General features: G+C 45.4%; 1 protein-coding gene across 8 annotated transcripts in view; it reads right to left on the reverse strand.

Annotated features, from left to right (window-relative positions):
* The window catches only part of Tpst1 (tyrosylprotein sulfotransferase 1), a 66769-nt gene that overhangs the window by 10557 nt on the left and 31663 nt on the right, over nucleotides 1-24549 (reverse strand). For all 8 annotated transcript variants that reach the window (XM_087578012.1, XM_087578009.1, XM_087578010.1 and 5 more), the window contains 1 exon segment: nucleotides 12633-12831. In XM_087578012.1, the coding sequence (XP_087434138.1) occupies nucleotides 12633-12831 (199 nt within the window).

Genomic DNA, 24549 nt, shown 5'->3' on the forward strand with positions numbered 1-24549 from the left:
TTAACTATACTATGTAACAGAAAATAACTATTTTAGGCTTTGTGGGGCCAGACCCAGCTCTGCCCTTACAGAGCACAAGTAGTCGTACAGAACATTCAAATGAAACAAGCTCTGGTAACAGCTGGTCCACAGGAACAGATCTGCCTGTAAGCAATGGCCTGCAACTCTTTAACCAAAATCAAAACTGAAAAAACAAAAACAAAACCCTTACAATGAGAAAGCTTTCTGCAATGTCCAACAAGAAATCACTAAGTGCTGGTGCCCAGCTTATGTGCCTGGTGCTGTCCTAGACACCTCGGACTGGAGTGCTGCTTCTGTTCGCGGTTTTTTCAGCGCACACACACCGCGCTTTGCTTTACGTATCTCTGCGGTACCTTGGACAGAAGCCAGGACATGGCGTACACAGGCAGATGCTCCACCACTTTACAGCCCAGCCCCAAACTGCACGGGACACAGATGGGTCTCACAGTCTCCTCATATCCAAGGCCATACATTAAACTCTGCTATAGGTTAGAATGCCCTTTATTCTTCACCCCTCTTTCTCTATAAACTCACTACAACTCCTGTTTGTTTTTCTGTCCAATTATATGTAATTGTGCGCAGACTAGATCAGTTTTCATTTCAGTCCCTGGCAGAATCTCACCAACAGACCACGCTCCGTGACACAATTCATTGTTTTTATTACTTTTTCTCTTGAGGAATTGTAACTTGGTATTTTTCACATGCAGAGAAAACACAATTCCAGCCAGGAATGACAGTACAGGAAGGAAGCCAGCTTTGAAGTTTACAGTCCCCGTCCCTCTGGGCTTGTGTGACCCAGAGGAGACTCATTATCTCCAAACCAGAAACACCAACAGCTGGTGACACACCTGTTTACATGCTCTCATCTGACTCTAAGGTTCTGGCAGTTGTGCACATCAGATTGAGTTCTTAGAAAGTTCAAAGGTCTGGTCCTGTCTGAGGAAAATGATAATGCTCCTATATTATGAAGAAGAATGAATCAATCAGCACAGAAATATAAAAATCCACTTAAAAATGTCTTTAATAGGGGTTGGGGATTTAGCTCAGTGGTAGAGCGCTTGCCTAGCAAGTGCAAGGCCCTGGGTTCGGTCCTCAGCTCCGAAAAAAAGAAAAAAATGTCTTTAATATGAATCGAAAAATTTCAGTGCTATAACTGCTGGACGAAGATGAGTCAAAATGTGCTTAAATCGGGACTGTAAGCTAGTATTAAATAGAAAACTTTTCCTATCAGTATGCAGTATCAACGTACAAAATTTAGCAGTAAGACCTTGAATTCCACCCAGGATGGTGGGATGGCTCTCAAACCCAGAACTCAGGAGGCAGAGAGAGGAGAATCTGTGAGTTCGGTGCAAACTTGGTCCACAGTTTGTTGCTTGTTTTCAGTTTATGTGTATGGGTGTTTTGCCTGCATGTATGTCTGTGCGGGACATTCATGCAGTACCCATGGAGTCTGGAAGAGAGTGCCAGACCCTCCCTGGAACTGGAGTTACAGGCGGTTATAAGTACCACATGGTTGCTGGGGATTGAACCTAGGTCCTCTGGAAGAGCAGCCTGTGCTCTTAGCTGTGAAACCATCGCTCCAGCCCCAGGATAAGGGTCTGAAGACTACAGCTCAGGACCGGTGTGCTGGACCTCGTTTTTCAAGGACGACAGCCACGTCACTGTAAGTGCGAGTGCTCTAAAGAGCCAGCGACTGTCAGTCAGAGACCAGTATCCTGGCCCAGCTCCCACTACTCTGTGAAGAGGTTGGGGATACGTATGTAAACATACATGTACACATAAAACCTAAGTCCATTTGCTGTTGCTTGTATGTTCTCGTTTAAGGCTGACCACTTGGGACTAAATAGCATAACCAGGGCCTGTCCCTGGAGAAAATTCCAATCCTAAGGGATCAGACTCCTGAACTCTGTACACATGTGATACTCGGACAGACATGCAAGCAAAACACTCATATACATACATTTTTAATCTAAAAATAAAAATTATAAGAGGCAGTGGGTTGGGCATGGTGTCACTCATTAGCCGTTCAAGTCCTCAAAGGGTTGCGACAGTAGGATGGTAAGTTTGAGGCGAGTCTAGGCTATAAAGTGAGTTCCTGCACAATTTAGCTGCATGGCCAAATCCTGTCTCGAAAAACTGAAAATAAATAAATGTAAAAGAACTAGAGGCTAAGGGAAATGATACGCTCTACTCTCAAAAGTTAGTAAAAGCACTAACTGTCCAGTTAGAAACCACTGCCACGTGTGCCGTTTCTAACACTTACTGCTGCGAGTGACAGCGCTGCAGCCAGGACTACTACTGTTCATTGACTGCTCCTCCCTGGTCTTCCCTCCTCCTCTCTGGTCCTCTTCCTTCTCCCTGATCTTCCCCCTCCTTCCTCCTCCTCCCTGATCCTCCCTGGTCCTCCGTCCTCCTTTTCTTTTTTGCCTTGAAACCAAGATCCTTGAAACAGTTAAAACACCACCACAATCTCTCCAGGTTCTGCTATCGTCCCACAGTGTTCCTTAGAGTCAGTGTGAGCTGGTCCTTGTCAGGGTCACAGCCAACCCAGAAAGCTTCCCATTACCCTGTTCTCTCCTTTGGAGGCACTATTATACACTGGATAATTCTCCATTTTGCCTCACCTATGTGACTTTTTCTGTAATTATCACCTTTACCTCCAATATTTAAAGATGTAATTATTATTTTACTGTTTTCTGCATGATGGGTGCTTTGTATGTCATCCTGTGTAGCAGGTGTGTATGTGGTATCTATCAAGACCAGCAGAGGGTTTCGGATCCTGTAGCTCTAGGGTTACAGGTGCTTGTGAGCCACCATGTGGGTGTGGGGAATTGAACCCAGGCCCTCTGAAAGAGCAGCCTGTGCTCTTCCGAGCCATCTCTCCAGTCCCCTCATTTGTAGCCTTTAGCTGTGCATCCTGGAAGAGCACTTCCCATGTGCCTGTGTCCCTCACTTAAACATTTCTACGGTTTCTGGTCCATCCTTACCACAAGTCAGGGTTTTCAAAGGCTGGCTTCTCCCTTGAGTTGCCTGCCTTTTTTAGGCAGGGCAGCCCCTCTGATTTGGATAAGAGGTGCGGTAAAGACAAGTCAGTCTTGCTCTGTCTTTTAAAAGTGGTCTCTGTGTAAGGAGCTTCGTGGCTTGCTCATAAGCTTAGTGGAGGCATTTCTCACTCTTTAGCTTAGAGGTTTCTTTATTTTATAGTGTCTTTGTAGAAAGAGTGTGGTCAGAGATTAAAACGAAAGCAAACGACTACCAATTCTGAGTGCCTGGCACCCACTATGTAGTCTAGGCTGTCCCTGGACTCAGGGCCATCCTACCTCAGGCTTGGGATTGTGAACAAATGGGGTTTCTAACACTTTTAATCCCCCTAAAACACAGGGCAGGGGCTGAAGGGATGGCTCAGTGGTTAAGAACATCTTTGCTCTTTCTTCAGAAGACCTGGTTTGGTTCTCAGCAGCCACGCTGGCTCATAACTACCCTGCATTTCCAGGGGATCCACTTCCTCTGACTCATGTGGATACCAGGCGTGCATGCAGGATACACACATATATACATGCAGGCAGGCAAAACACCCATACACATAGAATTTAATAAATAAATCTAAAAACAAACAAATAAAAACCACATTGGAGCTGACGGGTGGCCGGGAGCATGCCTGTGATCCTGCACTTGGGAGGCAGAGGCAGGAGGATCAGAAGTTCAGAGTCATCCTAACTAACAATGAATCCCAGGCAGCCTGGGCTTCGTAAGACCCTGGTTTCAAAAACAATAACAGCAAAAGCAAAACAAAACGATTCCTAACAACCTCCCCGCTCAGTGAAAGCACTCGGCAGTCCGTGCACTGGGTGGTCCCTGTGCTCAGCAGGCTGAGGTGGGAGGATAGAGTAAACCTGGGAGTTCCAGAGCAGAAGCATGCTGAGTCCAAACCCATTTTGCCCCTCACAGAGAGGCAGGAGGATCTCTGTGAATTAGGTCAGCCTTATCTATGTAACAAGTTCAAAGCCAGCCAGTGCTACACGGTGAGACTGTCTCAGACAACAATAACAAGAATGTGGAAGGCACAAAGAGTACAAATGCCTCTCTTGGTGGGCAGCTGGACCGCCGTGTGTGTGTGTGTGTGTGTGTGTGTGTGTGTGTGTGTGTGTGTGTGCGTGCGTGTGTGTGTACGCTCTGCAGAGGGAGGATGACTGGAGCAGGGCTGGGGAGGGGGGGCTGCTGCAGGCAGCTGACTTCCCAAAGTTCAGTCCAGCTAGCTCCCAGAGGCGTTACTGATACAAATCAAGGAAATCAGTCCTTTATCTAGCTAGCACATGTGGAGTGAGGATGTGGGAATTAGGCTGAAGTTCAGTATCTCCCTTAATTCACTTAACTCCAAGAGGAAAACCCAAATTAAAAGCTGGTGTTCAACCGCAGAGAAGCTCACTCTGAGACCTGAATGATCAGCCTAGCTAAATGAAGGAGGAGAAATGAGTTTATTTCACTTCCTATCCTAGTGTGTGTTTTCTATGCTTGTTTACATGAGTTCCTCCACTTTTGAAGACAACCTCACTGAACTCATAGCTTATCAGTTCAGCTAAACTAGGGATTACAGGCTTATGCCATTGTGCCCGGTCTTCACCAACCAAGTGACTGGTCCAGGCCCATAGCGCTACCTTCATACAAAAGGCCCAGCATAGCCACAAACATCTAAGACACGAGGACATGCAAATAAATATAACCCATGATTCTAAAGGCTCAACAGAGGCCCATGGATGAAGACAGTGAAGGTGGGGCTGTCTCTGAAGTTACTGACATGGGACAGAAAGACAGGAGGGAGGGAAAGGCCCCTCACTCAGAAGTCTGGCTGAAGCCTCTCACAAGCTGAAAAGCAAAAATTCCAAAACAGGTGGCCCAGGCCTTTAGTCCCAGCACTCAGGAGGCAGAGGTAAGCAGATCTGTTAGTTTGTGGCCAGCCTGATCTACAGAGTGAGTTCCAGGACAACCGGATCTACACGTGGAAACCCTGTCTCAAAAAACAAAAACAAAAACAAACAATCCAAAACAATGAACAACATCTGCCCTGAGGGATGCCATCCGGAGACAGCAGGCCTTTTATAGCGACATTTCAAGTAAGAGCGCCTGCCACAGCAGCGAGCGTGTGTAAGTCCTGAGCAAATCGGATCCTGAGGATAGCTTCACTCCTCTCCCACAATCTCCCAACAAGGCTGCTTAATTTATTGTAAAACCATCTCACTTCTCCAATCTGGGATTTTTTCCTTCTCAGCTGTAATCCTCTGCGGTGCACATCAGGAAACACCCTAGCATCTCATCTGAATCCCTTAGCACTCCCATGAAGAGACAAATTCAGAACCTTCCAGAACTGTATTCATAGCAACAAAACGACAACGAGCAGGTATCTCCCAGAAACCCACACGAGTGTGTCCTACACCCATCTTCCCATGAGCATCTTTATTTCCAAACCCGTGCTGATCTCAAATTAGTGCCAAATTCTTCTCATGATAAACTCCAAATCCACTTCATATTAGCACTAAGGGAGAGCAATACCCCAGGCTTCAGCCGCGCAGAGAACTTGGAAGACAAACCCTTCAGGCAACAGCACAGAGATGTTTCTGGCCAGTGTCACAGACACTGAAGAACAAAGAAAGACAGAAAGTTCAAGAAGAGAAATGGAAATCCAAGAGCTGGGAAATGCATTGTTTGAAACAACAACGTCACTGGGTGGCAAATTAGATTCCTAAGAGAAAAAGGATCCGTGAATTAAAGAATAAGTTCATTTCGTTTAAAACTAACAAAGAGCCAGATTGGGGCTGAGTAGAGAAAGCACTGTCATGCAAGAATGAAGGTCCACACAAATGCTGGCTCCCCTGCACTCCCCGGGAATGATGGTGAACATGGGGGCCTCCCCAGAGCAAGCTGGCGAAGTGTTATCTGTGAGATCTGGGTTCAGTAGAGAGACACTGCCTCAAAGACTAAAGTGCAGTGACTGAGGAAGACGTCTGGAGTCACCCTCTGGCCTACACCCCCACCCCAACACACACACACACACACACACACACACACACACACACACACACACACACAGATACATACATAAAGCCAGGCATGGTAGTGCTTATGCACCTCTCCCAGTACAAAGTGAATACATGCAATTAAAAGGTTCTCAAAGAGAGACATGTTAGATTAAAAACCAAACTAAGAGAATTAGTAGCTAGCAAACCCTAATAAGGCAGGCATCTTGCTGAAAAGAAAAGATGCTGGAAAGAAATCTGTACCAAGAAAAACAGTACCCATGTGGCCTACAATGCATAAAATATTTAGTAGCTGTCTATTTACAGGAAAAAATGTGCAGCCCTTGTTCTGGAGCAACCATTACAGACAAAAAACAAAGGATAGCTAAAATGAGGAGATAATTGCCACAGTGGATAAAAGACTACAAAATAGTAACAATAGATTAATCCAAAAGAAATCAGGAAAATAAAGGAAAAAGACAGACCGTTCAAAATTAAGAAATCAGCCCTCAATGGCAGACTTCAGCCCAAGCAGATGAGTAATCACAATGGATGTAAGGAACTAAACATCTCATCTAGAGTGAAGGGACTGTCAAACCACGGCAACTATGTCGTCATCACTTCATCGCTTTAGACACCTGGACTAAAGGATGAGGTAAACAAATGCGTGCATGCGTTCATCAACAAGGCGCATGCGCTCTGCTTATCGGACAAAGCGCATGCGCTCTGCTTATCAGACAAGGCCGACCCCTAGGAAAGAACGTCGGTGCTGGTGCTCTTCATAGGAAGAGACTTCTTCAACCGCTGTCTGCTTTTCCCTCAGCAATGCACACTCACAATGCACGAAGCAGGCCGACAACGACAGGAGAGAGGCCACTGCCATAGTATTCTTCCAATTTATAAATCAGCTAAGAACTATCGGACTGAGCAATATGGTAACAGTTACGGAACATCATAACCGCCTAACAGTTTTTCATATGAACACGAGGCCACATGTTGGCCACAAAACAATTTTAAACATATTTAAAGAATTGAAGCCATAGTGTGTGCGTTCTCCGACCACAGAATAACCACATCAAAAACCAGGATCCTAAGAAAACGAAATCCCCAAATACTTAAAAAAGTAAATGCTGTTCTAAGAAATCTAGATTTATATCCCATACTAAAAATAGACCTACTTAAGAATATTTCTTTCGGGGCTGGGGATTTAGCTCAGTGGTAGAGCGCTTACCTAGGAAGCGCAAGGCCCTGGGTTCGGTCCCCAGCTCCGAAAAAAAGAACCAAAAAAAAAAAAAAAAAAAAAAAAAGAATATTTCTTTCAGATTTATTTCCTGTCTCTGCCTCTCTCTGTCTCTCTGTCTCTTGTGTGTGTGTGTGTGTGTGTGTGTGTGTGTGTGTAGTGGTTTCAGGTGCCTGCAGAGGCCAAGGTGGGTATCCGATCTCTTGGAGTTGGAGGTGGGTGTGATCTGCAGGTCCTCTGCAAGAGCAAGCACTCTAAGTACGAAGCCATCTGTGATGGTCTGTATATGTTTGCTCCAGGGGTTAGCACTATTAGAAGGTGCTGGAGTAGGTGTGGCCTTGTTGGAGTAGGTGTGTCACTGTAGGTGTGGGCTTTAAGACCCTCATCCTAGCTGTCTGGAAGTCAGTATTCTGCTAGCAGCCTCCAGATGAAGATGTAGACCTCTCAGCTCCTCCTGCACCATGCCTGCCTGGATGCCGCCATGATCCCGCCTTGATGATACTGAACCTGTAGCCCAGTCTCAATTAAAGTTGTCCTTCTGAGAGGTGCTTTGATCACGGTGTCTGTTCACAGCAGGAAAACCCTAAGACACCATCTCTCCAGCCCTCACTCTACTCAAGAGTGTTTCCATGGGGTTTGCAATGCTAGGTGATGCGAGGATGAATAGCGAGAGAAACAAGAATGCTGGGCACAGAGATAGACACAAGCAGAGCAGCTTGGGCTGGGTACAGACACCCCAACATGGAATGGTACCTTCTAGGCTCTATCAAGTACTGGTTTCAATGGGAGTGGTTTCTTTTTCTTTCTTCCCTTCCTCCAGGCTCCCTTTCTTTCCTTTATAATTTATTGAAGTGTATGTATGGGCGTTCGTGTGTGTGCATGTGTATGTGTGCAGGCATGACGTGGTGTGCATACAGAGTCAGAGAACAGCTTTCAGTAGTTGCCTTTCTCCTTCCATGAGGGTCCCATGGGTAGAGCTCAGTCGCTGGCCAGTGCAGCGGGCGCTCTAACCAACTGAGCGTCTCTCTGGCCCTGGAGGCGGCTCCTTACTGCAGGGTCCAGACCCTTAACCCAACTCCCCTCACTGACTGCAAGTTCCCTCCTGTCTTCTTCCGTGAGCCCCGCACCCTGACCCCTGCTTTCCACTGACTACTTCTTTTCTCAGTAGGGTCTACTGAGGTTCCTGTGGGATACGCCATTCATATTTGGAACTGCTTTGCTCCCTCTTCCCTTTTTCTTCCTTGTTTAAGAAACAAGAACCTGGGGCTGGGGATTTAGCTCAGTGGTAGAGCGCTTACCTAGGAAGCGCAAGGCCCTGGGTTCGGTCCCCAGCTCCGAAAAAAAGAACCAAAAAAAAAAAAAAAAAAAAAGAAACAAGAACCTTTTATTTTTGTCTTGAGAACTTCATATGCGAGTACTGTGTTTATATCATGTCCGCCCATCCTCTCCCAACTCCCAACTCCTTCCACACCTTCCCTCACTTCCTCTCAGACTCATGACCGCTTCAGTTATTTCTGTTATAGAGCTTTTCTTCTTTTACTTTTTTTTTTTTTTTTGGTTCTTTTTTTCGGAGCTGGGGACCGAACCCAGGGCCTTGCGCTTCCTAGGTAAGCGCTCTACCACTGAGCTAAATCCCCAGCCCCTTTTACTTTATTTTTTAATGTGGATGGATGTTTTATCTGCATGTATGTATGTGCACCACGTGTGCCTGGGCCCAGGGAGGTCTGGGAGCTGCCATGAGGGTGCTTGCATAATATCAGGAAACGCTCTTTACCACCCAGTCATCCCTCGGGCCCCACATGTACCATTCCTTGAGTGCATGTGGGACCTTACTTTGTAGTTCAGGCTGGCCTGGACCTCCAGGGTACATGAGTGTGGCTTCCTGGTGGTCCTCATGCTCTGCTTCCCACACCTGGCTTGGAACTCCTGTCCAGCTCTCTGGTCAACTTTGCTGTCTTTTTTAGTAGTAGAAGGGATCGGATTCAGGGTCTCACACACTCTAGCAACCTGCTCTACCACTGAGCTACACCCAACATTCCAACCCTTCGAGTTGAGCAAGCAGGTCTTGAAACAGCATTGGGCTTGACCTGTGTACTCCGCCTGCTGTCTGCTCCCTGGCTTGCGGACTGCACACGTAGGCCATCACAGCTACATTCCCATTACCTGGTCTAGATTTCTTCCAGTCATGGAGCAATTCCAGCCAGCCCGTCTAGCAAGCGACAAGTGTGGACAGTAAGTCAGTCTGTATTCGGAATTTGAGGTTCTTTGGTGCCCAAGTAGCAGTTAGGAACAGTGAACTTCCAGCTCAGCAAAAGCCCACTCAGAAAAAGCCCACGGCACTACAGTTATCAGCAAATAGGTTGTAATGAAAGTCTTAGGAGTGGATGAGCTTCACGAGAACACTGTGAAACAGGAGACTTTAATCTGTGTCCACCGAAACTCAATGGACGGATATGCCTGTTTGAGGTAGAGAGGAATCTATATTTGATTATGTTCTCAAAGAAGTCACTAAGTTAGAAAGGTTAAGAAGTGAGGGAAGAGGGAGAAGGCTGAAACGTGACCTGGAAAGCATTATTTATTACAGTGTGCCACAATCTGGGGATTAGAGGCTTGTGGAAGAGGGCATGGATCGTGTTAGCATCTCATTTCCAGTTTACTGTGTGAGTCATGGCGACCGCAACACACATGACTTTCATTTAGGATTGGACAGCAGACCCCTAAGACTCAGTGCTGACTCACACAGCACTTCTTTTGGGCTCTGCACGCTCTGTGAAAACCAACAGTTTTAGGCCTAGAGACAGGGATGTCTACTTCCCAGCCTAATGGGGTGTTTCTCCTACCCCTTTCCTTCCTGCTTCCCACTGTAAGTAAAGACAGTTTCTCCAGCCGCCCTTTTCTTTCTCTGGAGCCACACAACTCTGACACTTAGAGAGCTTATGATCGTGATGCAAGCTCACGACTGCTGCATACTGTCAGCATCCAAGTCATCACAGGCAAAAGGAAAAAAAGAAAAAGAAAAGGTTTTGAAGATGCATGAGATTTGGTCTGAAATACAGCTAGCAACTGGTAAGACAAACAACAAAACTCAAACCCGAAAAACAAGGTCAGGGTTGGCAAGACGGCTCATTGGGTTCAGATGGCTGGGGTGCAGACCTGGCAAGCCGAGCTTGATTCCTAGAACCCACATAAAAGTGAAAGGAGAGGATGCTCTCCAAGAGTTGTCCTCTGACTTCCACATGTGTGTCACAGCATACAGGCTAAATGTAAAATAACTCCAGGCACATTAGCATTGCATGCGATTTTACAAAGGGCCCAAACACAGAACTCATCTTCTCTTTCTCATCTACCCACCCCAGTGTGCGTCATGCAGCCCTTTCAAAAGCCACAGTGAGTATCCTGGGTTCAAACCACAGCATTCCTCCCAACCTCCACTGAGGGAAGCCAAGAAAACTTGCACATGTGAGACTCTAGCCTACTGTCCTGGGAACCCCGGAATATCACTGGCACACGTCTCTTGGCTCATGGAAATACCTTCCCTTCTGTGCACAGGAGACAGCTGGTTGTCGGCCCGTTATACAAAGACCCTCAGGGATTGCTAAGGGAAGCTGAAGTAATGCTCACTGGATATTAAGCAAACGGCACTTTAGACCTTCAGTGAGGGCAGGAAAACTTCAGAAACTTAAGAGTGGTTCAAGGGGTTGGGGATTTAGCTCAGTGGTAGAGCGCTTGCCTAGCAAGCGCAAGGCCCTGGGTTCGGTCCCCAGCTCCGAAAAAAAAAAAAAAAAAAAAAAAGAGTGGTTCATAAAACACATACAAACAGCTAATAAACTGGAAATGTTCACTGTTCACTGACATTAGCCAGGGAAACATTAAAATTAGCAAAACTCATGCTGATTCTCAGATGGTCCTTTGTACACACGCATGGGCATCGGCATATGTCAAGTACCTTAAAAAGTCCAGACGAGGGCTGGAGAGATGGCTCAGTGGTTAAGAGCACTGTCTGCTCTTCCAGAGGTCCAGAGTTCAAATCCCAGAAACCACATGGTGGCTCACAACCATCTGTAATGAGATCTGATGCCCTCTTCTGGTGTGTCTGAAGACAGCTGCAGTGTGCTCACATACATTAAATGAATAGATAAATAAAATATATATTAAAAAAAAAGGGGAGGTGGGGATTTAGCTCAGTGGTAGAGCGCTTGCCTAGCAAGCGCAAGGCCCTGGGTTCAGTCCCCAGCTCCAAAAAAAACCCAAAAAACAAAAAACAAAAATTTTTAAAAAGTCCAGACGCTCTGCCCTAGTCTGATGTCACCTTTATTAGTCTGACCTTAAAGAAAGCCCTAAAATATGGAACCTGAGTTCAGTGCCCAGCCCCACTGCTATATAGTGAGTTAAAATTAAAGACCACCCTGAGCCAGGTGAGGTTGTCTGAATCTTCCCCCAACCCTGATCCCCAAAAGTTTCAATTTTACGTTTATCTTAACCGATAAAAATTTTAAACAGAAATGCAGAATGATGACTTGAAATCAGATTTAACCATCAAGGTATTTATTCGGATTAGTTCTTTAAGGTTTTAGCACAGTGCTTTATAAAGCTGCGTTCCTAGTCATTTATTTTGATGTACGTGTTCTGCCTAATGTATGTAAGTGCACCACATACATACAGTGCTTTTGGAGGCAAAAGGAGCATCGGAACTGGAGTTAGAGACAGTTGTGAGCTGTCATGTGGGTACTGGGAACTGAATGCAGGTCCTCGCCAAGAACATCCAGTTTTCTTAATGGCAGTCTCTCCATGCCAAACCATATTCACTTTTATTATGTATGTGTGCTTATCCATGTTGGGGTAAGTGCACGCACACATGTGTATGGAGGTGGACTTTGAGGACAGCTTCTCTGTGGGTTCTGGGGACTGAACCCAGGGCCTCGTTATCTGAGCAGGGAGCTGTCCTGACTGAGCCATCTCCCCAGCCCACATCTTTCAACTGAGGGCTAGGATATGTAATCCTTCTTCTCATGAACCTACCTACCAGCTAGCCCTCAGGAGGTCAAAAAACCACACCTCATCTAAACAAAGCCTTAAAAGCAAAGTGGTCCTTACACTTAAGGAGAGGAAAGAGAAACAGAAGCAAGGTCGCTAAGAATCCTGCTGTTTGTGTAAATGTTACAAAGCATGCTGCTGGCCCGCAGCTTCTGGGAAGAAGGGTTTTGCCCACGCTTCGACCACTGATGATACAGCATTCAGCAAGTTAGACAGCAGTCATTTAAGATACTTTTCTGGTCCCAAGAAGCAAGAAACAAAACAAGAAAAATCTAAAACCCCCAAACCATGTCTATTTTTCCAGTTACGTTGGTGGTCTCACTTACCCTCCTGGTGTTTTCAAGGATCTTGGGGTCAGGTTTTCCGTAGTTAGGGGGATTGGCGTATGGATCATATCCCAGTTTGGCAAGCATGGGCGCGATCACTGCCATGTCTTGTAAGACATCTGGGGGTATCTTCCCAACCCACTTCGATAGTGCCCCCACATTGACGGGCTTGATGACTTGGTCTGTTGATCTTTCCACTCTGAAAAGAACACCACAAACAATTACTTATTTAAATTCTAAACAAAACCAAAACATGTGGCATGCATAGAATCCCAGCTCTCCAAAAGCAGAGGCAGGAGGATTAGGAGTTCTGGGTTATTTTTGTCTACAAAAGCAAGTTAGAAGTCATCCTGTCTACATGAGACTCCCAACTTAAAAAAGAGAAAAAGGAAGGGGGTACCCAGCACTCCCTTCTCAGAGAAGGGGAGGGAGGAGTCGGGGGAGGGGTACTGGGGTGGGGTTAATATTAGGACGTAAAGTGAACTGTCTGAGCCTGAGCTGGTGAGATGATTTGGTGGGTAAAAGCATTTAAAGCCTAGCTTGACAACCCACAATGGAAGACAACACACACACACACACACACACACACACACACACACACGGTCTCTCTCACGAATTCATGCTTTAAATTTAAAAAAAAATCTGTCAATTACAAAAGGTTGGATGAATTAACATATCCTAATATAACATATCACAATCCTTTAGCAGAGATGGTATGGGAACTAGATGTGCCGACACAAATCTTTAATCCCAGCACTTGGGAGACAGAAGCAGGTGGATTTCTCTGAATTCAAAGCCAGCCTGGTTCACTTTGAACTCACCATATAGTTCAAAGCCCAGGGGCCCAGTCTCCAGAAACAGAACAGACAGCGTGGGTCAGTGAGACGGCTTACCTTTGTACTTGCACCGAGCCTATGAAGTGGAAGTTCCTTCCCCAGGACCAACACGGTGAAAGCTCACACTGGTTGTCCTCTGATGCATGCTCACCCACCCAAACTCGCATGCGTGCAAACACACACACACACACACACACACAGACACATACACACACATACACACACACACACACACACACACACACACACACACACACACACACACACACACACACACCATAATCAGAAGTTAAAGGAATGGACAGCAGAAGGAAGTGTCTCCTTTGGTCTTAGAAAGCAGCCAACATGTTCCTCAAGCGTGCTCTCAGGTGGCACTCTGGTACCCTCCATCTCCCTGGAGCCTTATCATGCAGTGCTCAACACACTGGGGTGCTTTAAAACCCACAGCCCAACGTGGCAAAGCACGGGATCTGTGAGTCAGCGAGCAGCCCATGGCTCATGACAGTCCAGCCTCTGCTCCCTTCTCAGCACCACTATGATGGCTGCTCGAGAAGTCCCTTGAGATGAGCAGAAGCAGGTGGATCTCCATGAGTTTGAGGCTGGCTAGGTCTAGTTCCAGGTCAGCCAAGGCTACACAGGGCTTTTTTCTTTAAGTTACTAATGGATTCATTTATGTTGAGAGTTGCTAAAATAAAAGTTACTTGGTCATGATAGCTCAATAGTCTTTGATATGCAGTAGAATTCTTTTTATTGCTATTGTTTAAGATCTGAGAGATATTGAAAAAATTACCTGAAGCTTCCTTCTGGTAATTCTCTGACAATTGTGATTAAATCAAGGGTTCATAAAGTGACAAGTTTTTAAAGACTACATTTTTAAATTATTATTTTTGTATTATGTGCATGGGTGTTTTCTTGCATGTATGTCTACATATTACATGTAGACTGTGCTGTGCACAAGGAGTCAGAAGAGAGCACTGGAGCCTCTGAAACTGGAGTGTCAAGTGATCGTTACCTGTCCTTTCGGTACCAGGAATTGAATCCAGGTCCTCTGAAAAAGCAGCAAGTAAGTATTCTTAACTCCTGAGCCATTTCTCCACCCTTATTTCTCTCTCTCTCTCTCTCTCTCTCTCTCTCTCTCTCTCTCTCTGTGTGTGTGTGTGTGTGTGTGTGTTTGAATTTAAGTAAGTGTTAAAATGGTAACAACAGCTGATTCACACCTGAGAAGCTGGGAGCCAGGTAGTTTATTTGGTCCTTGAGGAGGAATGTCTCAGTGGCTGTCTCTCACTGGAGGATAACAACAATACTCATTCTACAAGGAGAGCACCTCAGTAGTCCCAGCCTCGTGCCAGAAGCCTGGAGGCTTCCGGGAGGGCTTCTGGTCTACCCCACAATGAATGCTTGGATCCCTGGTTCTGCTATCATCTAAGGAATCAGCAACAACAGAGCAAATCCACCCAGCAGCAAAAGAAACCACCCAGGCCATGCAAGCAGAAGGCTCCCTCCTCACATACTTTCTGTATCTGGGCTCCTACTGGAAGGTGCCACCTACAGTGGGGATGGGTCTTCCCACATCAATCGTAGCAAAAAGGACAGTTCTTCAGGGGAGTCTAACTTGTGGCAAGCTGACATTAAAACCACACAGCATTGATCTTGGAGTTATGGGTGGTTGTGGGCTGCTAGACATGGGTGCTAGGAGTCAAACTAGGGTCCTCTGCAAAAGCAGGAGTCCCCTTAACCGCCCTTTCCCTGGTTTTTGTTTGCTTCTGAGACAGGGTCTCGAGTAGCCCAGTTGGGTTTCTGTGCTGCGTAGTTTTATGCCAGCTTGATGTAAACTAAAGTCATTTGCAGCAGGGAACCTCAATTAAGAAAATGCCTCAGCCAAAGGACACTGTGGTTAGGACAAAACAGCAACCAACAGATTGGGAAAAGATCTTTACCAATCATACAACAGATAGAGGGCTTATATCCAAAATATACAAAGAACTCAAGAAGTTAGACCGCAGGGAGACAAATAACCCTATTAAAAAATGGGGTTCAGAGCTGAGGAATGCTGAATGGCTAAGAAACACCTAAAGAAATGTTCAACATCTTTAGTCATAAGGGAAATGCAAATCAAAACAACCCTGAGATTTCACCTCACACCAGTGAGAATGGCTAAGATCAAAAACTCAGGTGACAGCAGATGCTGGCGAGGATGCGGAGAAAGAGGAACACTCCTCCATTGTTGGTGGGATTGCAGACTGGTAAAACCATTCTGGAAATCAGTCTGGAGGTTCCTCAGAAAATTGGACACTGAACTGCCTGAGGATCCAGCTATACCTCTCTTGGGCATATACCCAAAAGATGCCCCAACATATAAAAAAGACACGTGCTCCACTATGTTCATAGCAGCCTTATTTATAATAGCCAGAAGCTGGAAAGAACCCAGATGCCCTTCAACAGAGGAATGGATACAGAAAATGTGGTACATCTACACAATGGAATATTACTCAGCTATCAAAAACAATGACTTTATGAAATTCATAGGCAAATGGAGGGAACTGGAAAATATCATCCTGAGTGAGGTAACCCAATCACAAAAACACACATGGTATGCACCCATTGATAAGTGGCTATTAGCCCAAATGCTTGAATTACCCTAGATGCCTAGAACAAATGAAACTCAAGACAGATGATCAAAATGTGAATGCTTCACTCCTTCTTTAAAAGGGGAACAAGAATACCCTTGGCAGGGAATAGAGAGGCAAAGATTAAAACAGACACAGAAGGAACACCCATTCAGAGCCTGCCCCACATGTGGCCCATACATATACAGCCACCCAATTAGACAAGATGGATGAAGCAAAGAAGTGCAGACCGACAGGAGCCGGATGTAGATCTCTCCTGAGAGACACAGCCAGAATACAGCAAATACAGAGGCGAATGCCAGCAGCAAACCACTGAACTGAGAACGGGACCCCCGTTGAAGGAATCAGAGAAAGGACTGGAAGAGCTTGAAGGGGCTCAAGACCCCATATGAACAACAATGCCAAGCAACCAGAGCTTCCAGGGACTAAGCCACTACCTAAAGACTATACATGGACTGACCCTGGACTCTGACCTCATAGGTAGCAATGAATATCCTAGTAAGAGCACCAGTGGAAGGGGAAGCCCTGGGTCCTGCTAAGACTGAACCCCCAGTGAACGTGATTGTAGGGGGGAGGGCGGCAATGGGGGAGGATGGGGAGGGGAACACCCATAAAGAAGGGGAAGCGGAGGGGTTAGGGGGATGTTGGCCCGGAAACCGGGAAAGGGAATAACATTCGAAATGTAAATAAGAAATACTCAAGTTAATTTAAAAAAAAAAAAAAAGAAAAAGAAAATGCCTCAGCCGTGGCGCAGTTTCCTCCTATGAAGAACAGCGAACTAAAGTAAAAGCCAACCCTTTCCTCCCCGCCTTGCCTTTGGTCACGGTGTTACATCACAGCACAAGTAACCCTAACTAAGACAGTCTCAATTCTCCATGTAGCAGACGCTGGCCTTTAACTCCTGATCCACCTCCGAAGGCCTGGGATTACAAGTGTCAGCCACACTGTCCTCTCCTGTGACCTAAAATGATGTATGTAACATTAGACTATCTCTCTAATGGGTGGATGCAACCCACTTGTGATCTCCTTACATAGGACAACTGTTTGCCACATTTGATTTCTTTGATGCTAATCAACCTGTCTAAGCTCAATATCCATCTTGAAAAATAGGTGATTGTCTCTGGAATGAAATTAATAAAAAAATGCACTTTCATGATTGCTTTAAGTAGTTTTTATCTTATTGTCTCTCCTCGTCTACTGAATACAAGAAGCTAGGGAAATCTGTTTCGGTGTTTTGGAAACAGTGAGCATTTCTCCATTTAGAGAACAGTTAACCCAAGAACAAGGGGCATGAGGCCCCCCCTTTAGTCGATAATCTGCTCCCATGTATGTTGGCTCTGCCTCAGTCTTTCTTCTTCCACATTGGGGGAGAGCAGTTCTGGTGCAGTTTGTCTTATTTTCTCTGTGGAGCAACATCTCGCTGTGTGGCCAGCCAGGGCTGCATTCTTTATGAACAACAGATCTGATTTCATTTTTTTAATGGCCTAATGTGGTTGTAAAAACACTGCATTCCGGTTCTCAAATGTTCCCTCACTGACACATGCTGCTTTGGCCCTCCAGCATGAGGTAACAACCAGTGTGATTAGACGCTGCTTACAATTAAGCCTTTTCTGGACTTCAAGAGTAACACATGGGGCCAAGGACTTAAATGCTAACTAAAATTCAATATGCTAACTGGCTTAGTTTTCTTTCTGTTGCTGTGATAAAATACCGTGACCAAAAGTAACTTGTGGGGGAAAGAATGTAATGGGCTTACATATCCCAATCAGAGTCCCTCTGTGGGAAGTCAGGGCAGGAACTAAATAAAACAGGGTAGGAACCTAGAGGAGGCATGAACTGAAGCAGAGACTACGGAAGGCCGCTGCTTCCAGAATGCTCTCTCCATGGCTTGCTCTGCTTGGTTTCTTAGACAACGAGGACCATCTGCACAGGGGATGTTTCCTCTGCATTTTTAAAGACGTACTCATTTGCATTGTGTATGTTGTTCCTGTTTTGCCTCCATGCACGCATGTATGTGTACCACATGCGCTCGGTGCCTCTGGAAATCAGAAAGCATTAGACCTCCTGAAACTGGAGTCACAGCACCACGTGGATGCTGGAAACTGAATCTGGGTCCTCCCCAAGAGCAGTAAATGCTCTTAACTGTTACGTCTGATCTACAGAGCCCCTAAGAAGCATTTTCTCGATTGAAGTTCCCTCTTCTCAAGTGACCCTGGCTTGTGTCAAGCTCACAAAAACAAAAACAAAACGAATTCACCTAACCAGCACAGAAACCAACTGACTCCTAATTAGATTTAGGCTTTCGGGGGTTTTTTGTTTGTGATTTGTTTTGCTGTTGTTTGAGACAGTGTCTGACTATGTATCCCTGTCTGTCCTGGAACTCACTATGGAGAAATTACAGAGATCGACCTACCTCTGGCTTGTTTTTACTTCAAAAATCAATTACTCAGAGCCTAGGAAATGGCTCCACCCATAAAGGGTCTACGTTGCAAGTGTGGAGACCTGAGTTTGATCCTCAGAACTTCGGTGAAAATGCACGTGCTTACTACAATCCTAGAGCTGGAGAGGGAGAGACAAGCAGATCCCTAGGGCTTGGGAGCCAGACAGCTTGGCTCAGTCAGAGAACCTCAGGGGGAAAAAAAAATCAAGGTGGCCAGCACTGGAGAAACAACATCCAAAGTTGGCTTCTATACCCCGCATGCACACACACATGTGCATGGGCATTAGCCCATAGGTGTACCACACTCATGAACACACAGTTTGCAGCCGTGGTTGCTTAGTACATAGCTTTCTTCAAAACTGATTCTACAAAGTCTGTATTTCTTTTTGTTGTGCACAGCACTTAGGGTTGTGTGTGGCAGACTGGTAGTGACGGTTTTTCCTGTGCCTAAGTCCACAAGAGCTCTGTGTGTACTGGGAGCACAGTATTCAGCCAGGTGGTTTCTAACTCTGCCTTTGGCTTTGTTTCCTGCTTCTGTGGAGCCTTGAGATCAGCCAAGAATCTTCCCCAGGCATGCACCATGTCCAGGACCGGGGCTATCTGCACTTGCAGAAACATGTCAGAATCCTTGCATGTGTTCAGGGTTTCTGGTGCTTGTCCACATTGCTATCTACTGACTCAGGCGGCATGGCAAAGCCTTTGTGAATGCTTTTGGTGGCAGCTTCTGGGAGCTGGAGGCAGGGGGAATAACAAGGCCTTCCAGGCAACTACAAAAGCAGAAAAAGGAAAGCAAACAAAAGAACAGTACCAGTAATCCAGGCTGTCAATAGAGTCCACCTGATACTGAGAATGATGAACAGGCCTGGGGTAATAAAACACCATTGATACCACCCCTCCCCCTGAACTTCAGATAGGTTAAGAACAAGCACTCCCCAGGACGGTCTTAATAGGGTTTTACTGTACACGCATGAGTACTTCTGCCCGCATGTGTATCTATGCACCACAGGCATGCAGGGCCTGCTGAGGCTGGAGGAGAGTGTCAGGATCCCTGTACCCAGAGTTACAAACTGTTACCAGAGGCTTAGAGCGCTGAGAACCTAACCCAGGTCCTCTGCAAGCAGCAAGCGCTCTTACTTCTGGGCCATCTCCTGAGCCCTACAGACGTTTCTAGATTTCTGAAAAACTTGACTCTTATAGGTTTGGTTATTTTTATGTGGGTTGTATACGTGTACATGTTGCTCTTATGGAAGAGAATTCCATAGTTCTTTCCTGCACCATTTATTTTCTGATGTTACCATAAAACAGCAAGATTTTTAAAGATTTATTTACTTACTTACTTACTTATTTCTTATCTATAGCTATCTTCAGACACACCAGAAAAGGGCATCAGGTCTCATTACAGATGGTTGTGAGCCACCATGTGGTTGCTGGGATTTGAACTCAGGACCTCTGGAGGAGCAGTCAGTGCTCTTAACTACTGAGTCATTTCTCCGGTCTGATATTTTATTTTTAATTATTATTTGCTTATTTAATGAATGTGTGTGATATGTGGTGTACATGTGTGGCTTGCGTGGTGTATATGTATAGGGTGTGTGTGTGTGTGTGTGTGTGTGTGTGTGTGTGTGTGTGTGTGTGCCTGTGTGTGCCTGTGTGTGTGTTGCACATGCAGAGATCAGAGAACAACTTGTCATTTTCCTCTACCATATGGGTCTTGGGATCAAACTCAAAGTCAGGTCATTGGTCTTGAAGGCAATGTCAAGGTCATCTCACCTGCCTGGGAAAACATTTTCAAAATATTCACTTTTTAGAGGTGACCATGCAATAGTAAGTGTGGAGGTAGAGGACTTGCAAGGACTGGTTCTCCTCTTCCACCATATGGGTACCAGGATCAAACTTGGGTCATCGGGTTCGGCAGAAAGCACCCTTATCTGTTGTGCTAACTCAACGGTTCCAGCAAACATTTTAAGATTGATTAATTGTATTTCATGTAGATGAATGGTTTGCCTGTATGCATGTATGTACACCATGCATGTGCCTGATATACAGAGGCCAGAAGAGGGCCCCCTAGAATTGGAATTCCATCCTATTGTAGGCCATCCTCAGAGTGCTGGGAATTGAACCTGGGTCCTGTGCAGAAGCAGACAGTGCTCTTAATTGATGAGCTGTCCCTCCAGCCTCATTTCATCTTCTTTAAGATGTACAGATATTTACTTGTGTTATTACATGTGTGTACCTGGGTGTGTGTACATGCAAGACACATGTGCAGTTGTCAGTGGAGACAGAGAGGGCATCAGAACCCCTGAGACTAGAGTTACACATTTGTGAGTCACTCAATCTGGGACCTGAACTTGAGTTCTCTAACCACAGAACCTTCATTTCAAACCACTTGCAGATGCCTTTCCCCCCAATCCTATTAAATCAATGTATCAAGCACTTACTGCAAATGTACAATGTTGTAAAAATAAATGATCCCAAATTCCAAATGAACCAGCTCTGACACTAGCATAGGATCCAGAAGCTGTGACAAACATAAGTATCCAAACTACCTGAGATGTAACTGTTCAGAGAAAACTGGCCTCACCTTGACATACTAGGAATACATACTGAAAGGTAAGGTAACTGTGTTACAGAGACAGAGCAGAAAACAGTACTCACAACAGCACAGTTACCACTACAAAACCCGGGATGCATCAACACGTGATAGAAAGAAGAGGGGATGAGATTGCTGCCACATGTCTAAAATCCCAACAGTCTGGAAATAGAAGTAGAAGATCAGAAATTCAAGACCATCCTTGACTACTGTGATGGCTATTCTTGGTTTCAACTGACTACATCGGGAATGAACCTCAATCCACAAGTGGAGGGCACACCTCTGAGAAATCTTTTACTTGGTTTAAAATGGATAGATCCACTTCTAGTCTGGTCCTTTGAGGTAGGATGACAGGTGGCTTTGATCAGGATCTTGAGGTGGGAAGACATGCTTTCAATCTGGGCCCTTCCTTCTGCTGGAAGTGTAACTAAGGGCACAGAAGGAAGCTTTTGCTCTCACCTGCTTGCCCTCGCCTTGCTTGCTGTCACTGGCATTAGGGTCTATTTCTTTGGGACTCCAGCATGTACTGAAGACCAGTTGAGACGTCCAGCCTTGAACAACTATTAGATTCTAGAAATTTCCATTCATAGCCAGCCATTGTATTAGCGGGACTACAGCCTGTAAGTCATGCCAATACATCCCCTTTATGTATATAGATTCATTATGAGTTCTGTTACTTCTAGAGAACCCTGACTGATACAACTATGTAAGGAGTTCAAGGCCCGTCTGGGCTACATGCTACATGTCCCACCATGAAGGTTGAGTCAGTAGACACTAAGCAAAAAACAAAACAAAACAAAACAAAACAAAAACAAAACAAAAAAAAAAAACAAAAAACAAAAACAAAAACAAAACAAAACAAAACAAAACAAAACAGGAAGACCAAGAAAGGGAGAATGGCTGGAGTTTTCAGGACACAGACAAAGTTGAACAGAGGGATTCTAGAGTTTTTGTTTTTGTTTTTGTTTTTTTTTTTGGTTCTTTTTTTCGGAGCTGGGGACCGAACCCAGGGCCTTGCGCTTCCTAGGCAAGCGCTCTACCACTGAGCTAAATCCCCAGCCCCTAGAGTTTTGATAAAGGGAAAGAAACATCCAAAACAATGCATAGGGAATTGTGTCCGGCCCTTATATGCAAGCAGCAGAGTCTGCTCCCACCGTCCAGGTAGGAGAACTCTATTGAGTAGACAGCGTTCAAGAAGGCCTTCCTCGCAGAAACTATAAAGTCCTCTGACTCACCAAACAAATCATACACACAAAATTCTAACTAAACATTCAAAATGGCCAAGTAACTGAACTCCACAACAAAGCTCGATATTTATAGAGTATTTACAGAAAGTACAAAAATATCCGAGACCCAAAATAGCAATGCTGAAATGTCCGGCACACGAATAGGCAGAAAAGCATTATTAATAACGAGGGAAGTAATCAAACAAAAGTGACCTGAATTTAGAATTATAAATGCATTTAAAAGCTACTCCACAGACTTTAGCTGGGTGGATAATATCCCATCCACAGTCAGCCAGGAGCAGAACGCAGCGAATGAATGCATGCTCGTGCGTCTCTCCATTCGGTCCAGGACCCTAGCTCATAAAATGGGGCTGCCCACCTTCAGGGTGGGTCTTCCCACCTCGGTTCTTCCAATTAAGAAATCCCTCACAGGAGCTGGAGAGATGGCTCAGCAGTTAAGAGCACCGACTGCTCTCCCAGAGGTCCTGAGTTCAATTCCCAGCCACCACATGGTGGCTCACAACCATCTGTAATGAGATCTGATGCCCTCTTCTGGTGTGTCTGAAGACAGCTGTGGTGTACTCATATATAATAAATAAATAAATCTTTAAAAAAAAAGAAAAGAAATCCCTCGCAGACCTGTGCACAGAATAATGTAACCTCCACAGACTCTCTCATTAAGATTTCCCGTCCCAGGCGACTACATTGTGTCAATTTGACAAATACAATGAGTCATCCCAGGGGTAACTAAACACTGAAGCCACCCTGGAGGAAGCTTGGCAGCTTCAAACGTATTCTTATGATCCAACAGCCATGTTCTGTGGTGTTTATGCAGATGAGATAAAAACTTAGACCCACACAAAAATCTGTGTGGATGTTTATAGCAGCGCTATTCCTAACTGCCAAGTCTCAGAGGCACCCGAGGAGCTCTAGCTTCTAGGATGAATCACAATGACTAAGGAACACATGAAACGGTGATAATATAGACAATAGGATATCATCCAACTCTTTAACCCAGGAAGAGAAGGAGAAGATGTGCGTGCACATTACCAAGTGCAACGTGCCCATCTGAAGAGGCTGTGTACTTACGGTTCCAACTCTCTGGCAGTCTAGAGAAAGCAAAGCATTGCCTAGAGTACAATAAAACAACCAAACAAAAACCCAGTGCCCAGGGCCACGGGAACACTGCTAGGACAGTGAGAGCATTCTGCACTGGGGCTACAGAAATGGCTCTGTGCTCACACTCCAGGGCTAAGCTGTGGAATCTGAGTTCAGTTCCCAGTACCTATGCTTCGCAGTTCACGACTGCCCGTAACTCTACCTCTAGCAGATCTGAAGCCCACATCTGGATTCCACAGCACCTGGATCCACATGACACCTGCACACACACATGGACTATATATCTGTCTCTATATCTCTATAAATCTATAGAGACAGATATAGCTATATAGAGAGATCTTTGAAAAAAGCCAGCATCAACAAATCAATATAGCAACTGCATCACCAAGTGTCCCTCTGACTGATAGGTACATAATTGCCGTAAGCATTACCTCTTTACATTCTACTCTGCGGATCTAAGGTTCCAGTTGAGGGTCTGTTTGTTTGTTTGTTGTTTGGTTTTCAAGACAGGGTTTCTCTGTGTAACAAGCTCTGGCTGTCCTGGGACTCACTTTGTAGACCAGGCTGGCCTCAAACTCACAGAGATTCTCCTGCCTTCTGCCTCCTGGGTGCTGGGATTTTCTCTTCCTCTTCCTCCTCCTCTTGTACTTTTTCTTTTTCAATGATAGCTGGGTTCTTTTACCATTAGATAACTAGCACTAGAGTCTCTAGGCCAACACACACACACATAAGGAAGGAAATACAGTCAGCCGGCCTTACATGTTAGGAGGAAGTACTTTCTGACCCTCCTCAGATAAAATCTACACACACTAAAGACCCAGACTAAATGGCACAGCAAGCTTTTCCACAGAACGCATTCGTGTCCTCTCATATACAACACTCAATACAATTTAATGGGCGCTCAAACCCTCCTCTCCATTCAGTGCAAAACCCCACTTGTAAAACAGAGCTGCCTGCTCCATTTATGCACTACACATTCACATTACACAGTTCAAAGAACGGTAACAAGAAAGGGTCTGTGGTTCAGTATAACTTTTTCCAAATACTTCTAGTCCATGGTTCGCTGAATCCATGTGTGC

Source organism: Rattus norvegicus, chromosome 12, assembly GCF_021556685.1.
Source record: "Rattus norvegicus strain SHRSP/BbbUtx chromosome 12, alternate assembly SHRSP_T2T, whole genome shotgun sequence".
Lineage (NCBI taxonomy): Eukaryota > Metazoa > Chordata > Mammalia > Rodentia > Muridae > Rattus > Rattus norvegicus.